General features: G+C 35.3%; 1 protein-coding gene across 1 annotated transcript; it reads left to right on the top strand.

Moving 5' to 3' along the window:
- The first annotated feature begins 177 nt into the window (after positions 1-177).
- LOC120632226 (peroxisome assembly factor 2) lies at positions 178-15,315 on the top strand. Its single transcript, XM_039902030.1, has 10 exons — positions 178-1,433; positions 2,182-2,289; positions 2,576-2,709; positions 4,278-4,788; positions 5,149-5,316; positions 6,171-6,317; positions 7,450-7,608; positions 11,454-11,616; positions 12,757-12,896; positions 14,543-15,315. Exons 1-10 carry the CDS (start codon positions 329-331, stop codon positions 14,680-14,682), a joined length of 2,775 nt encoding a protein of 924 aa, XP_039757964.1. The 5' UTR covers positions 178-328; the 3' UTR covers positions 14,683-15,315.
- Positions 15,316-16,966: the final 1,651 nt, after the last annotated feature.

Raw genomic sequence — 16,966 nt, 5'->3', positions numbered from 1 at the left:
GTTTTAAAATGGTACCGTGTAATTTTTTTTAAACTAGATTATTCAACTGAATAGGCTGTATGATTATAAATCTGTGCCTATCTTAAGGGGACAAAAAAAAACTATGAATAGTGTCAAAGTGGCAGTTCCCTGGACATTGACAAACGACGGAAAATAAAAATTGATAAACATTGACAAAAAAGAATTAAAATCTACAACATGATAGCATTGATAAAAGTTTTAATTAAATACCTAACTTAATTCGTAGGTGCCCTATAAAACCCCAGGTTGCAATAATAATATTAAACATAATAATTGAAATAGTGACAGCCGTACCCGCTGGAATAATATGAAGGAAGAGAATAGTTTGATGCAGATATGGATTCTCAAGTTCTGTTTGAAAGTCTTATACCCAAAGTTCAATGTTTACACTTTTATCGTTTTCCTAGCTATTAAGTACAGATATTACTACCATAGAGGAATTCTAACGCAGCAAAAAATGCATGTTTATAAAATTAAATGTCTTCCGAAAAACATTATAACGTCCATAGTAAAGGATTATGTTGAAGAGGAAAATATGTTTGTTCTCTCACACAAATGTATCTTAATTCCAATAGACCAGTTCATACAATTAAGTGTTGAGAATTTCTTTTACAAAGACAATGGAGTATTATGGGTGATTATGAAATTAGCGCCAGATATGAAAAGGAAATGCAAAGATAAAAACAAAATCGAAAAAGACAATAGTTTGAAATACAATCTTGACTTTCTCACGTCTGAAATACACAAGAAACTATGGACAAACTCGGACCCTCAAGCCATGGAAAATGAAAGAATAGTACCTCTCATAGGTTCAAAACTTGTACATGAAGATACAGTTTACGCTAATGAAGATGAATTTTTAAGTATAGCAACATCATTTGGTCTTGATTATAATACAGATATAGAAGTATCATTTCATCCAATTACCTCCTTTGAATATTCACCAAAAATTGCTGCAGTAGCTGAAGTGAGTTTAATAGTAAATGAATACGATCTGGAAAATGATTTTCTTAAAGAAGTGCTGAGTAACCACTTTGAAATCCCTAAAATTGTGAGCATAAATGATGTTATCGGGATAGAACTTACTCCTTCAATAATGTCAAAATATAGTTACAAGTATTTAGATATGATAGAATCTACTAAAAAACTCTACTTCATTTGTAGAAAACTGCAAGGTGATGAAACTGTATCAAAAGTAAAAAATAAAATTGTAAAAACATATTATATTGTTAAAGGTGTAACTCAGTTAACTCTAGCAGAGAATGCCCACACAACAAAACCAAAAATTAGATATTTGGAAATACAAAATTCAGTAGGAAATCTTTATAAATTACATTTATGTCCAGATGGGTTGAGAGACAAATTTAACCAAATTCAAGAGGCTATCAATCCCTTTTTGAGTGGAGAAATTGGTAATATGCATATTATATTCTATTTATATATTCAGCTTGTATTTAGGTCCACAAAAAATTTTAAGTGAGTTGATTGGCTTCAAACTATTAGTTTACAATTGCAATATTGTCATCATATCATCAACTAATGCTTAGAATGTTTTAAGATACATTTATCTCTAAGTTCTCATGACATTGGATTTAATAGAAAAAAAATTAACATAACCCACAAACAAACAGCCCATCTGTCTCAAGACAGATTGCCAAGTTACAGCAATAAAAGAAATGAGAAAGAAAAAAAATATCAGACAGCCATAGAAAAATATGTGTAATTGTTTCAAAACAAGGTTTATTAGTATATCGACTGAAATTGTAACTATTGTCTATTCAAGCAAAGCAAATATACTTTCATAAATCAATGTTCTAAAAATTTGCTGGAATGGAATATGCGACTGATATATTGTACATGTTAAATTTGAGCATTAATCATATTGGCTGAAGAACCTTCACCGATGGTTTGGAAAAAGCACTTGTTCTATATTCAAAAAGTTACTTAAAGATCTTCTCAAGGATAAAAGTTTTAATTGCTTTAATTTGCCTTCGAATGAAGATGGCACTTTAAGAAGAAAAAGAAACTGCAATGAATAACAATTAACTAACCAATGCATTACCCATTATGAAATGTTCCTCAGTTTCCTGTTGCTATACAATGTGCCACTTTATATTAACAATAATAAAAGACAGTCTCCTACACTTTAAACTATTTCAGATGAATTGTCTGCATCACTGGCAAGTCCCATAATCCCAATGCTGCTTCTAACAGGTTCTATTGGCTCTGGAAGACATTTGTTGGTGAAAACATTGGCAAAATGCAATGGTATGTAATACTGAGCTATTATATACTGCAATACTCCTGTTGTTAATATTACATTATGAATTTGAATAATTAAGCTTGAATCTTGGCTTACATAATGTCAACAAGTTCTATTTTAGTAAGAGCAAAATTTAATTTTATTTTAATATCAGTCTTTAGTATGTCAAAATAACATGCCACTTTAAGGGGGCAGAGTGTTTTGCACTGACTGATAGTAATAAGATAACTTTTGTGAAAGAATTTTCTTTATTTCACCCCTAAATTTTTTAAAATAAATATTATTTTTCAGGTCTCAACTCTTTAAATATTGACTGCAACAGCATACAAAACTCAACCGCAAAGCAAACAGAAAGTAAAATCAGTTTAACGATACAGAAAGCTAAAGCAGCTGCACCCGCCATTGTGTTGTTAGATAATTTTGAAGTAAGTAAGATTGTAATTGTTAAACTGGTATAATATGTCATAATGTATTATGAATTACATGTAATGCCTGCATAATCTTGCTAAAACATTAATAAAGGTCCACTAAAAATGTAAGGCCTATATATTTTTCGCCATTATTGTAAGGTGGTAAAGATAACATTTTTAAGCGTGAATATAAAGCTAGCAGCATTCCAAACCATTTCATAAGCCATGTCAAATTGAAAATAACCCAAACTCAGCCACAGTTGTTTGAAAGAAAGAAAAACCGCCATTCTCATATATATTTTTTTATCAGTACTAGACTACCCGCATAAGATAAGTTAGAACAACTGTGAAATAGCTTATTAAAAACTAGCGATTGAACAAGTTCTAAGTCTGCGTTTATTGTCCTGAGATAAAAGTAGCCTATGCTACTCTCCTTCCATTCAACTAAATCTATGCCAAAAATCAAGTTAATTGGTCGCTTAGATGCACAATTTCGCATGTATTATAATACTAAAAATGCGAGAGTGTGTGTTATTTGTTTGCCCTTTCTTCCTTTAGGGCCAACTAAGCAACCAATCGACTTAATTTTTGGCATAGATTTAGTTAATCCTTTCAACTAAGGAAGACGATAATAATACTTTTGTCCTAGAGAAACATTACTCTCACTTATAGGTCTGTTGAGGAACACACAGAGCTTTTAGTGGGTACACTGTACAAGTCCCACATAACTCCTCCGTTTCCTCTAGCGGAGTGGAATCCTTCAGGCCTACGGCGAAAATCTCCGTATAAAGCCTAAGTTTCCACCGAATCAAAGGCTCTTTCATAGTCCACAAACATATATATATTATGTTATAATATATATTTAGTTAGGTACTTAATTATTTTTTATCTTTATTATGAATATTATTATTTACGTCCGATTGGTGCAGACAGCGAGTACTTCCTGAGTCCGAATCTGTGGGTTCGATTCTCACAACTGTAAGATGTGTGTGTGATGAACATGCATTTTTTTCAGTTTCCTGGTATTTGTCTGTATACTATAATTATTTATGTATATTATTCATAGATATATTCATCAGTCATCTAAGCTACGCTGCGCGCTACCCATAACACAAGCTACGCTGACTTTAGGCTGAATGGCGATGTGTGTATTGTCGAAGTTTATTTATTATATTATTCTTTGTGTGGAATCTGAAGTATTAGTTTGTTATTATTTGTACCACCACCGTTCGGTTTCTCTACGCTTTTCTAATACTAAGTTCGCTTGGAAAAGATTGCTACTAACCAATAAGGCCGCCTTTTGTACACTTCTTTTTGAGTTTCTTGTTTTTTTTTCTTCTGCTGTACAAATATAGTGTAAAAATAAATAAATTTACAGGAAGGTCGTATTTCCACAGATCGTATCTACGTTCTTGTCCTTTCTTCCTTCACATCCTAGCAAGGAACACAAACGTCTTATTTACTGCGTGTAACAAGTTATTTACCACAGCAATTTTTTTAATCCAAGCAGTCCAAACCTGCACAGTATTTATGTTGTTTTACAATTCTCGTTATACACTATAACATTTATTTGTTCACATTAGGTTTTAGCTGTAGACGCAGAGAACAATGAAGATTATAGAGTTATGGAATACTTCGTGACAGCTATCACAGATTTGTATGAAAACTACACAAAGCATCCAATTATATTCATAGCAGTTACTACAAAAGTGGATTTGAAACCGAATATGATGCGAATATTTTTGGAAAAATTTCACATACCTACACCAAATGTCGAGCAAAGATATAAACTGTTAATGTGGTATGCGTCGGTCATGGGCATAAATATAAATGACAATAGATTAGATAATAAGAACTCAAACCAAAAGAATATATATATCGATAGTGAAGAGAACTTGTATTTAAGCAATTATATAAAAGATGTTTTATACAGAGTGGCATCAAAGACAGAAACTTTTGTGTACGGTGATTTGGATACACTTATGCACTTTGCCATGAGGGAGTCCTATTTGAAACAGAGTAAAGGAAGGTCCCTGATATCCAGTGATCCCAATCTATGTCTCGTTAAAGAAGAAGATTTTAGCAATGCTTTAGGTCAGTATTAGACCTTTTTTGTTAGAGTTTATTGAAGAAGTACTATATAAAAATGGCCGATGCTTATTTCTGTCGCCAAGCAGCTTTCCTGTGTTCTGGCTTGAAGGGCGTCGTTACCGGTGTAATTACAAGGCACATGTGTAATGGACACGGGGTGGAATTATGTAGGATGTATTCCTTGCGTACCCAGCAAAGATTTTCTCTGTTTATAATTGATGGTTTCCACTTCTGATGGTGGGCAGATGTCCTGGCTAGGCTTGGTGCGTCAATTAATACAAATAAAAAAAAATGGAGTACTATCTTTATTAATCAGCGTTATTAGTAGATTGAAAAAGTAATAATATCTAATTTTAATTTTAGAATCGATAAGAAACCTTCAAAGTCAACATCTGGATGCGCCGAAAATCCCGAAAGTTTACTGGGAAGATATCGGAGGATTGGAAAAATTGAAAAAAGAACTATTGAAAACGATAGAATTTCCAATTAAATTCCCGCATCTATTTAAAATGTCTTCACTGAAAAGATCAGGTAGGTATATAACAATATTTGTCTGCTTACCGAGTCCAAGGCCGTGGGTTCGATTCCCACAACTGGAGAATATTTGTGTGAAGAACATGAATGTTTTTCAGTGTTTGGGTGTATATATGTATATTATAAGTATTTATGTATATTATTCATTAAAATATTCTTTTGTCATCTTAGTACCCATAACACAAGCTACGCTTACTTTGGGGCTAGATAGCGATGTTTGTATTGTCGTAGTAGTAAATTAGTTGTATATTACTATTGTTGTAACCTTTTTTAATACATTTGCTTACACACAATATCAAAGAGAATGAAAGAGAATAAACATAATATATATATTCTCTTTGATATAAAGCTATAATGGTGAAGGAAAACGTCAAGAGGAAATCTGAAAGGGGTAAGAAGCTGTACTTCGCACATGCGGTGGACTACGGCCTACAATTCCCTTCAAACCCTTCTCATTCTAAGAGGAGACTTGTGCCCTGTAAGGCTACAGTGCGCGTCACGAGAAAATTATGTCTACTCCTTATCTCGTCTATCATCTGTAGAAAAAATACGAGTGAAGGGGAGAGATAATTATCTCGTGGCACCAGTGGCGTGCACCTTATACAAGCATAAAAGCACTGCCTACCCTAAAATGTTTGTATGTCTCGTAAAGGGGAACATTTTTCCATATCACGCCATCTTCCTTCTATATATGCATATATAGAAGGAAGATGGCGTGGTATTGACCGTGGTCAAAAATCCTGTACACGCCCCTTCGTGGCATGCATGCTAGCCCAATTCGAATAGGCCGTTAATGGATCGATTAAGACTGGACCAGCGAGTGAATACTAAATTTAGCTTAATCTCGCCAGGTATATTACTATACGGCCCGCCCGGTTGCGGCAAAACATTGGTAGCGAAGGCAGTCAGCACAGAGCTTAACGTCAGTTTCATGAGCGTCAAGGGTCCTGAACTACTCAACATGTATATTGGACAGTCTGAGGAAAATGTCAGGAAAGGTAATTTCTAACGTTAAACTTACACTGTCAATTCGAGACTTGCGTATACTGACAGGTAAGACCAAAGTGAAGTAAGGTGAAGGCTTTGAATGTTTCCGTACTTGGTTGACCGGGACAGTCCATTTCACTCAAAACTCTTACTTTTTACTCTGTCTTAGGAGTGTGTCTCGCGTTTATCATATACTTCGATATATCTTATGCACCGTCATTACGTGTAATGGCGTTTTCTCCGCAGTTTTATGAGTGCTCTGAGCTGCTTAATATGTCCATTGGATAGTCTGAGAAAAATGTCAGCAAAGGTAATCTACACTAGCACGGAGCGGTGTTTGTATTCTGACGGATATAGACCAAATATTACGGGGCTAAAACAATGCAAAAGATGGGTTTTCTTCAAAAGTCAAAGTCAAAAATATCTTTATGCAAATAGGCCCATAGGTGGCATTTTTGATGCGTAAATGAGAATTACATGGTAGTGAGATGATGGCGATAACCGTATTCGTAAACTTAAACTGCTGAGTTTCGTCAAGTCTGTCTGTGTGTAGAGTCACTACACACAGACAGACTTGACGTTTCAAAAGTGCTTATATTAGGCCTACTTGAAATAAATGAATTTTGAATTTATAATTTTTTGAATTTAAAACTAAGGTGACAAGGGTAAACGCGTCCTGGTCTAAGAAGAAGCCCAAACTTAGCCAGGTGTTTTTTTTGTTATCACCATCTCACATTGTCATTTAAAATTATTAGAAGAGCAACATTGCACTGTAAGTTTATTCTTACTTCTTATGTTTAAATTATTGCAGTCACATATGTTCTTAAAATTTAAAAATGTTTTTATGAACATACATAAAATTTTCAAATATGTACTGACTGTACATTGTCATTATTTTAAAATCTTTAAATTTATTTCTTCTTCGGTCGGATACTCCGTTGCAACAATGCATTATATAAAGCAGTGTTTTCTCTGCATCCATGAATACTCTTCTCTTTTCAGAGGACTGTCCTGTAATAGAAACGTAAGACTTGGCGGTAATTATTTTATCAGTTAACCGGTTAGTTGAAATAATCGAAATAGAAATGGTTTCACTATTAAAACGGTTAAATGAATAATTATAAACGTAAAGAATCATTTCAGTATTCGAAGCAGCCCGAGCGTCGTCACCGTGCATAGTGTTCTTGGACGAGCTAGACGCTTTGGCCCCCCGTAGGGGCGCCGCGGGGGATTCCGGAGGGGCCAGCGACAGAGTTGTCAGCCAACTGCTGGCTGAGGTGGATGGTGTTGCCAGTGGCGAAGGTATTTTTATAAAAGAATCAATTCTTTGACCTCAGCCACGTAAAGAAAGTGTACTTTAATGTACACAAATTAATTGGAATGTAAAACATATACACACACAATATATAACCAACACATTGAATTAAAGAAAAAACATCACGATAGGGTTTTCAGCCAACTTCTTGCCGAGGATGGTGTTGCCAGTGGATAAGGTATTTATTAAAAAAAAACATTTATATCACCTTAAACATGTAGAAAGTAAGAAAGTGTCCTTAAGTGTAGACCAAAAAACGAATACGATAATTACAAATAACCAAAACATTGAATAACAGAGAAGGAAACAAATTTCGTTTATGCATTTTTAGTACATCTCGTATACAGGTCGCAAGTGTTTTTTATGCAGGCTTAGTACGTCTCTTATACAGGTCGCAAGTGTTCTTTATGCAAGTTTAATACCTCTCGTGCACAGGAAGCAAGTTTCTTTTATGCAAGTTTAGTACGTCTAGTATATAAAGAGCGCAAGGTCTTTTATGCAAGTTTACTACGTCTCGTATTCAGGAACCGAGTGTCGTTTATGCAAGTTTGTACGACATCTATAAATTCAAATTCAAATTCAAAATTTCTTTATTCATGTAGGCCTATCACAGGCACTTATGAAGCGTTCATACATAATTGTTTACATAATTGTAACGGGATGGTGATAACTTCGTTCGCCAACTTAAATCTAAAGCTACGAGGGTTCCAAACGCGCCCTGGTCTAAGAAGAGCCCACAACAAACTTAGCCGGGTAAATTTATTTTTTTGTTATCACCATCTTCCAGTAAATTTAAATTAAGCTATGAAGCTAGAGCAATTCACACCCAAGCTTTTTTGTCGTTTAAATAATCCTTAATGTTATAATAGGATTTTTCTGTAAGCTTACGTTTTATATAAACTTTGAACTTATTGAGAGACAACTCAAAGATTTCAATTGGTAATTTGTTATAAAATAATATACAATTGCCCTTGAATGAATTTGCAATTTTGTGTAGCCTAGTAAACTGCACAACGAGTTTATTTTTGCTTCTAATATTTATATTGTTACAGTGCATTTTCTTTTTAAATTTTGATATATTTTTATGGACATAAATTAAATTTTCATATATGTACTGACTATGCACCGTCATTATTTTAACTTCTTTAAATTTATCCCTTAATGACTCTCTTGGGCCCATTTTATATATCGCACGAACAGCCCTTTTCTGCAGGACGAAAATAGAATCTATATCAGCAGCATTACCCCATAATAAAATGCCATAGGACATAATGCTGTGAAAATAACTAAAATAAACAAGCCTAGCAGTTTCTATGTTTGTCATATGACGAATCTTTTTTACCGCGTATGCTGCAGAACTAAGTCTGTTCGCTAAATTATTTATATGTGGGCCCCATTGAAGCTTAGCATCTAAAGTTATTCCTAAAAAGATTGTCGTATCCACCAAATCCAACTCCTCATTATTAAGTTGTACAATGGTTTTTACTTGTTTAACATTCGGTAGTGTGAATTTAATACTCTTCGTTTTTTTTCCGTTAAGAGCTAAGTTATTAGCCTCAAACCATTGTACTACTTTAGCGAGACATATGTTTACATCGTCAAGATTTTTTTCACGACGTTTAATTTTAAACATCAATGATGTATCATCAGCAAACAATACTATCCCGTGATTGTCCTCAGCTAGGTAAGGAAGGTCATTCATGTAAATGAGGAATAGGAAGGGTCCTAATATAGATCCCTGGGGTACACCAATTTGCAAATAAATTGCAAGTGTCTTTTGTGCAAGTTTAGTGCGTCTAGTGTATACAGGTCGCAAGGTATTTATGCAGGTTTAGTACGTCTAGTATATACAGAGCGCAAAGTCTTTTATGCAAGTTTAGTACGTCTCGGATACATGTCGCGTGTTCTTTATGCAAGCTTAGTACGTCTATTTATGTATTATTGTTATATATAGTTGATGTAGTTTATGTTATGACACATTTTAAAAAAATTGCACTTTCCCTTTCCCATAATAATTTTTCTTTCATTAAGGGTTGCCTGGAGGAGATCGCTAGAAGCGATAAGACCGCCTTTGCGCATTTTTATTTTTCTTGTATTTCTGTTTTCAATATGTATTATCTTTATACCTTAATTGTGTGCAATAAATAATTTATCTATCTATCTACGTCTAGTATAGACAGAGCGCAAGGTCTTTTATGCAAGTTTACTATGTCTCGTATTCAGGAAGCAAGTGTCGTTTACGCAAGTTTAGTACGACTTCGATGCAAATTGGAAGTGTCGTTTATGCAAGTTTATTACGCCTCGTATGCAGGTCGCGAGTATCCTTTTCTCTAGTTTAGTACGTCTAGTATGTACAGGTCGCAAAGTCTTTTATGCAAGTTTAGTACGTCTCATATATAGGTCACAAATATTCTTTATGTAAGTTTAATTCATCTCGTGTACAGGTCGCAAGTGTCGTTTATGAAAGTTTAGTACTTCTCATATACAGGTCGCAAGGTCTTTTATGCAAGTTTAGTAAGTCCCGTATATAGGGAGCAAGGGTATTTTATGCAAGTTCAGTACGTCCCGTAGAGGTGCTTCAACAGTGACGTGTTCATGGTTCCGGTGCGATGTCGTATGGAAAGCGATTAGGGGTTAGCTCGCTACCATCTTAGAGGGCATCACACCAGGTGAGATTGCAGTCAAGGGCTAACTTGCGGTAGAATAAAAAAAAATAGGGAAACTGGTAACTCTATATAATATTCAGTACCATTCTATCTGACTTACGCTTCGCCGAATAACTGCTAATTTAAACAGATTTATTCGGCCGAGTACGAGTAATTATATATAAATAAATAAAAAATAAAATAAAAATAAAAAGCCTTTTATTTCTCGCATTCCATAGTACAACTTCATTTACAGTGTGCATATAGAATAGATTAGAAATAAATAAATTAAAATTAATGTGATTATGATTAGCAAATAATTAGAATGTAATAATAATATACTCAAATCCATTTTATTTTTGTAGTTTCATTTAAAAATGTATAAGTAAATTCATTAGTTGTTGATTTAAGTTAGTGTTATAATTTGCATAACATCTTTACAGTAATTAATTTAATGTTTTTTAGCAAGAACCCTCTCCATGAAAGGTAAAGGCCTCCTCCAGAGAAGACCAGTACTGCCGCTCGTAACCAATGAGGACCTGCTACTTTTATGATATCGTCTACCCAGCGTGCATTTGGTCTTCCTCTCTTTCTCTGTCCTAGTGGGCCTGTCCATTGTGTTGTCTTTCTTGTCCATCTATTATCGCTTAGCCTCGCTACTTGACCAGCCCATCGCCATTTGAGCTTTTGTGAGTAATTGAGAGCGTCAATGGCTTGAGTTTTCTGTCTTATATGAGTGTGGCGGATGTTTTGGATTTTCCTTATTTTCATAATGCTCCTCTCCATACTCCTTATATAATTATATTAAAGATATAATTTTGTTTTTTACTTTTCTGGTAAATTTCCAAGTTTGGCAGGCGTATGTTAATGAGGGCAGTAGGCAGGTGTTCATGACTCTCGTTTTCATTCGTATGGTCATTTTACTTTTGAGTAGCTTTTGTTTCTTTGAAGCTCCGGAACTTTTTCCATGTGATGTTGACTCTTCTCTCTACTTCTTGTTCGTTATTTTCTTGGCTAAATGAAATTTGCTTTCCCAGGTAGGACACTGGCAAACATTCATGCTCATCACACAAACATTTTCCAGTTGTGGGAATCGAACCCACGGCCCTGGGCTCAGAAAGCAGGGTTGCTGCAAACTGCGCCAATCGGCTGTCTAAAATATAAAATATATTCAATGTGTCATTTAGATGCGGATACATCGAGCTTTGTATTCATAATGGGCGCCACCAATAGGCCGGACTTGCTTGAGCAATCGCTGCTGCGGCCGGGGCGCCTCGACAAACTCATCTACGTCGGACCCTACACTGGACTACGAGAGAAGACATCTGTTCTCAAAGCATTATCTAGAAGGTAAGGAAGCTTAAAATCACTTAGCGTCCGCTGAAGAGTGTAATGCTTGGAATAACGTTTATCATCATCATCAAAAAAAAATTCAAAATTCATTTATTTCAAGTAGGCCTAAAATAAGCACTTTTGAAACGTCAAGTCTGTCTGTGTGTAGTGACTCTACCACCGGTTCGGAAGGTAGATTCTACCGAGAAGATGCCGGCAAGAAACTCAGCAGTTGCTCTTCCAATATCAATAATTTACATCTTACATTTTACATCATGTCAACCAAATTGATGTCTACAGCTGGACATCTAGATAGTCACAAGTCACTTGGGTCCAGTGGTTCCCTGGACTCGCTTAATGTCATCCGTCCGCCTCGGGGGACTTACAAGAAATGGTCATAAATTAGTGTCATCTGCATATACATATATTACAGCGAGGTTATTATGTAATTGATGAATTTCTTAATGACAAGGTTGCTTGGAAGCATCCGGCTCCACTTTCATTTCTCACAAGATAGAAAAATGAATTTTAAAATATAATGTTTGAATATTTGATATTGGAAAAGAGCAACTGCTGAGTTTTTTGCCGGCTTCTTCTCGGTAGAATCTGCCTTCCGAAACGGTGGTAGAGTCACTACACACAGACAGACTTGACGTTTCAAAAGTGCTTATATTAGGCCTACTTGAAATAAATGAATTTTGAATTTTGTTTACAAAAGCTGCGTTTACCGGTGCGAGGTCGCCATTCCCCAACGCATCGGTTCTCCGAGCTATGTGCCACGCCCACTGCCACTTTATCTTCGCGACTCTTTGAACTGTGCCGGTAACTTGGGTTCCTCGACGGATTTATTAAAATAACACTTGCTTCAACGGTGAAGGAAACATCGTGAGAAATATGCAAGCCTGAAAGCTCTCTATAATGTTCTCAAATGCGTGTGAAGTGCACTGGTGGACTACGGCCTAAACCTAAATTGCGGGAGGAGATCCGTGCCCTATAGTGGGTCGATATTGGGTTGATATGATGAGATACTCCCAGCATAGCTCTCTTCCTCGCCCGCTCAGTGACCCTGATCCTTCTTATAAGATAGTTAGCGTTTATGGTGTACACGAGTTCAAATTAAAATGGCTCTGAATTAATTTTGAATGTAAAACAAAACAGTTACAATCTCCGCCCCGAGGTGGAACTGGAAGATGTGGCGGCGGCTTTACCCGAGCGTTGCACGGGGGCTGACCTACTGCAAGTGGTTTCAGTCGCACGTGCGGGCGCCGTACGCGGACTAGTCGACAAGCTACACGCCGGTACGTATGTAGTAACTATAAAGAACTAAGCTGAAGGACCCGGCGCGGCGGTGAGCTTACCGAAGCAAATCATGGGAGCTGGTTGACCACTAGAAGAAGCCTTAGAACAAAATTCGCTTGCTCGAGGAGTCGTTTTCGCATATCAAACTCTGTATCGTCAAAGTAAAATGGACCTAATGTCACTCGTTTTAAAGTCCGTAATCCAAAGCCAAAAGCCTGAGCTAAAGAATATTAATGCAAAATATGCAAATAAAATCCATTTCATTCTAGTGTTTCCATACTCGAAAATGACTCCTCGATTCTGAGCGCTTGCGCTACTATTGCCTAATTCACTATTTATGTCTTCATACGAAACGACTTACGGTGGGGTCCAACCAGGGACAAAGAAATACAATTTAAACTTTTAACAAATTTACTATCTAATAAAAATTACAATATAAAACTAAACTAATTGAATGTGTATCGATCGGTGTTAGGTCAAATATTGATTGCTCTGCATTTCTAAGCTCGGAGGTAAACGTGATTGACGTCAGTAAATCGAGGTCACCGCCTCTAGGTTTGTGGCTCGTTGCCGACACGGCGAACTACTGTTGTAACCATCATTAGCCTCTAACGGTCCACTTATTTATTTATTAATTCAATTACAAGTCCATTACAATGTCATATAGATTACATGATTATTATATTTTCAAAAAAGAATGTCAATCTAATGTTTACATTTGAAATGGAACCCTGTGATGGCGCTGTAACCAGATTGAGAGGCGGACTTATTATTGTCAATGTTAAATATTCTCATTTAGGAAGTCGTTAATTTTATAATAAGCTTTCTCCAGCAAGTAATGTTTTAAGGATTTTGTAAATAAGTTTATACTTTCTTTTTCTTTTATATGTTCCGGTATTTTTTTGTAAATTTTTGGGCATGAGGTTTGGGCCGGTGCTGTGGATTTTTAACTTAGATGGCGGTAGGACCAAGTTGTGTTCGCGCATGCGCCGCAATGTATCCGACCGGGGCATGTCTTGGAGTTTTTTAATAAATTCGGGATCTTTCCTTACAAATTTGCATGTTTCTAGTATGTATATACAAGGCACGGTCAAAATTTTTAACGATTTAAAATGAAGACTACAGACACACTGTTGGACTACAGACCTCTCCTAACGGAGAGGTTTGCTCATACTGACTACAGAGTAGTAAGACGGGTCGGTGATCGCACTAAATGATAGTAATATGAAAGAGAACGCTGCTGCCCGTTAACCTTTTGCTATATATATGTAGTATTAGTATGTATTGTTTATGTAATGTTTATAATTAGCACAATTTAGGTATTGCACTATCCCGTTTTCTCTAATATGTTTCTTCAACCAAAGGTTGTCTGGAGATCGCTTCAAGCGATAAGGCCGCCTTTGTGCATTTGTATATTATCGTTTTTTTTTTTGTTAACCTGTTTTTATATTTGTATGTGCAATAAAGACTTTTTCATCTTCTTCTTTTTCCCTTAGTCGCCTTGTACGTCAACCGCGGGAAGAGCAACATAACTCAGCAAACGGATAATTATTAATGATTTAGAATAATATTGGCTTTTCTAAGTAGTTTAATGGTTAGAAATCCAATAAATTGCTTGTAATGACTTTCAATTTTTATTTCGCAGGTCAAATAAAAGAAAGCGAGCTTAGCAGTGATTCAGTATTAATAGGTGTATCAGAGCTATGGCAAGGAGTTGAAGCGTTCCGGCCTTCGGTTACCGAAGAAGAATTGGCGTATTACGAGTCACTTCAGTCACAAATGTAATCTTAAGCCGCGAACCTCTTAGTCTTATCAGTTTATATGTCGCAAATGAATTCGAATTCCGAGGTAAAACCCCTTAATATGACTGGACTATACCTTTCTTCTTCATAGGGTGCCGTCTCCTTACGAAGGTTACCAATCATTAGGGCTATCTCTACTTTGGACACCGCTGCTCTAAATAATGATTCGGTGCTCTTTCCAAACCATTGTCGTAACCTTCTTCTGCCTGCCACTTTACCTTGTACGATAAGCCGAAGAAGTTCATACTTTTTGGTATTCCGCATCACATGACCAAAATATCCTAATTTTCTTTTTTTAATTGTTAAGATTTAAACAAATGTAACTAAAGGGCATTGTCTTTTGATATGATTACCTAATTAACCTCATTTTATATCTGATTCAATTGTATACAGGTAAATAATATTAGAAAAACTTTGCTTTGGCGTTTCCTCCACAGTATGGAAAATACTATTGTAGAATTTTAATTCCTGATACTGGTATAGATTTAAAATTTACTTCTCTTAATTTGGGAAAAGTGTTATTTTGGATTGAACATTGTTCATAATTATATATAGAGGTGCAATATTGTTGATGTTATGATATGTGTGATAAAATAAATATTCGTTAAAAAATATATATATATTTATAACTTTAATACCTTCTCCTTTCGTTTACATTCGTAAACTTAAATCTAAAGCTTCGAGAGTTCCAAACGCGCCGGTCTAAGAAAAAGTTGTAAGAATGTGTTATAACATTTAAAGTTTTTGCGAAACTCTAGAAACAGGGTAGTACTACAAGAGCGGACATGGTTGCAACCTGATCTGTTATCAAAATTAAAGTAAAAAGGCAGATTGATGAACAAATTCTGGCAGCTGATGAGTTGTTAGCCCTAGGTACCTACAACATGGCTCGCTTTGAGTCTTTAGCAAATAAATGTAACTGTACTCATGAGATACCTATGACTAACCTAAAATTATGTGATACAGTATCTTCCAACCAATTAGAAACATGCCTGGAGCAGTGCTCAACTGTCATACCAGACCCTTCACCTTTATTAAAAAGTATGCCTGAAAAACAGACAATTATATTTTCCGACATGTTAGGTAAAGGTTTTGGACCTATTATGAACCATTACCTTGATCACTCAGTGACTAATAGATGTTCACCGGGGGCTAGTTTCGATTATCTTATTAATAGTTTGAATAGTGACTATTTAGATGTAAATAAAAATGTTGTTCTCTTAATAGGAGACAGTTTGAATGTCAAAAAGCATCAAATTATAAGATGCATTGATAAATTACTAGCTTTACATAGTAAAACTCAATGTAAATTCGTTATGTGTGCCTTTCCTTACTGTGGCACATTTAGTTCAAAGCAGAATGAACATATTTATAATTTAAATTTATTAATTTATAACCTGACATGCCGTCATAGTGACGCAGTTTTTTATTTTGACATCAATAAATCCATGTCATCCCTATTGTCTAGAGATAGTTTAATTTTATCTAAGAAAAGTAAGCATCACTTGGCATCTTTACTAGCTTACAACTTAAATGATACTGTTACAAGTATTGTAACTAAGTCTATTGACACCTCTACATATTGTACTTCAAGTACCACCAATATTTCTAATATTGACCCTAGTACTTGTTCTAGTACTATAATTAATTCAAATAGTTATTTAAACTAGACAGTGAGACAACGGGGAAGCTCTGTAATATGAACATTGTACATCAAAACATACAGAGCTTCACCGGCAAAGAATTAGAAATAGAACTGTTTGTTGAAAAATTCAATATACACATATTGTGTATAACTGAGCATTGGCTCACTGGAGCACAAATAGCAGTTAACATCAATAACTTCAAAATGTCAAGTGTGTTCTTTAGAAAGACTGCTATTCATGGTGGATCCTTAATTTTTGTACGCAATAATATAACATGTAAGGAGCGAAAAGATATAGTTAGTCTTTCTGTGGAGCGCATAATTGAACTGTCTTGTGTGGAGCTGGAGCGTTTTATAATAGTGTGTGTGTACCATCCCCCCTCAGGTGATTTCAACCAATTCGAGGATGTAATGGAAGATGTCCTTAAGCGATTGTGTATGTCTACTAAAAATGTAATAGTATGCGGGGATTTCAATGTTGATATCTTATTACATAATACTACTACGACTAGGTTGTTAAACTTATTTAAATGCTTTAATTTGAATAATGCTTTCGATGAACCTACTAGAATCACAGCAACTTGTTTAGATAATATTTTTTTTAACTGTGATATCTTAGGTA

Source organism: Pararge aegeria, chromosome 19 (assembly GCF_905163445.1).
Source record: "Pararge aegeria chromosome 19, ilParAegt1.1, whole genome shotgun sequence".
NCBI lineage: Eukaryota > Metazoa > Arthropoda > Insecta > Lepidoptera > Nymphalidae > Pararge > Pararge aegeria.
This window is presented reverse-complemented; position numbering and strand designations above follow the sequence as displayed.

Excerpts from the sequence above, each read along its gene's own strand:
- LOC120632226 (XM_039902030.1), top strand. The coding sequence starts at position 329 with ATGAAGGAAGAGAATAGTTTGATGCAGATATGGATTCTCAAGTTCTGT. Across the intron at positions 5,317-6,170 it reads GTCTTCACTGAAAAGATCAG|GTATATTACTATACGGCCCG; the intron begins GTAGGTATATAA and ends TAATCTCGCCAG. Across the intron at positions 11,617-12,756 it reads CTCAAAGCATTATCTAGAAG|TTACAATCTCCGCCCCGAGG; the intron begins GTAAGGAAGCTT and ends AAAACAAAACAG.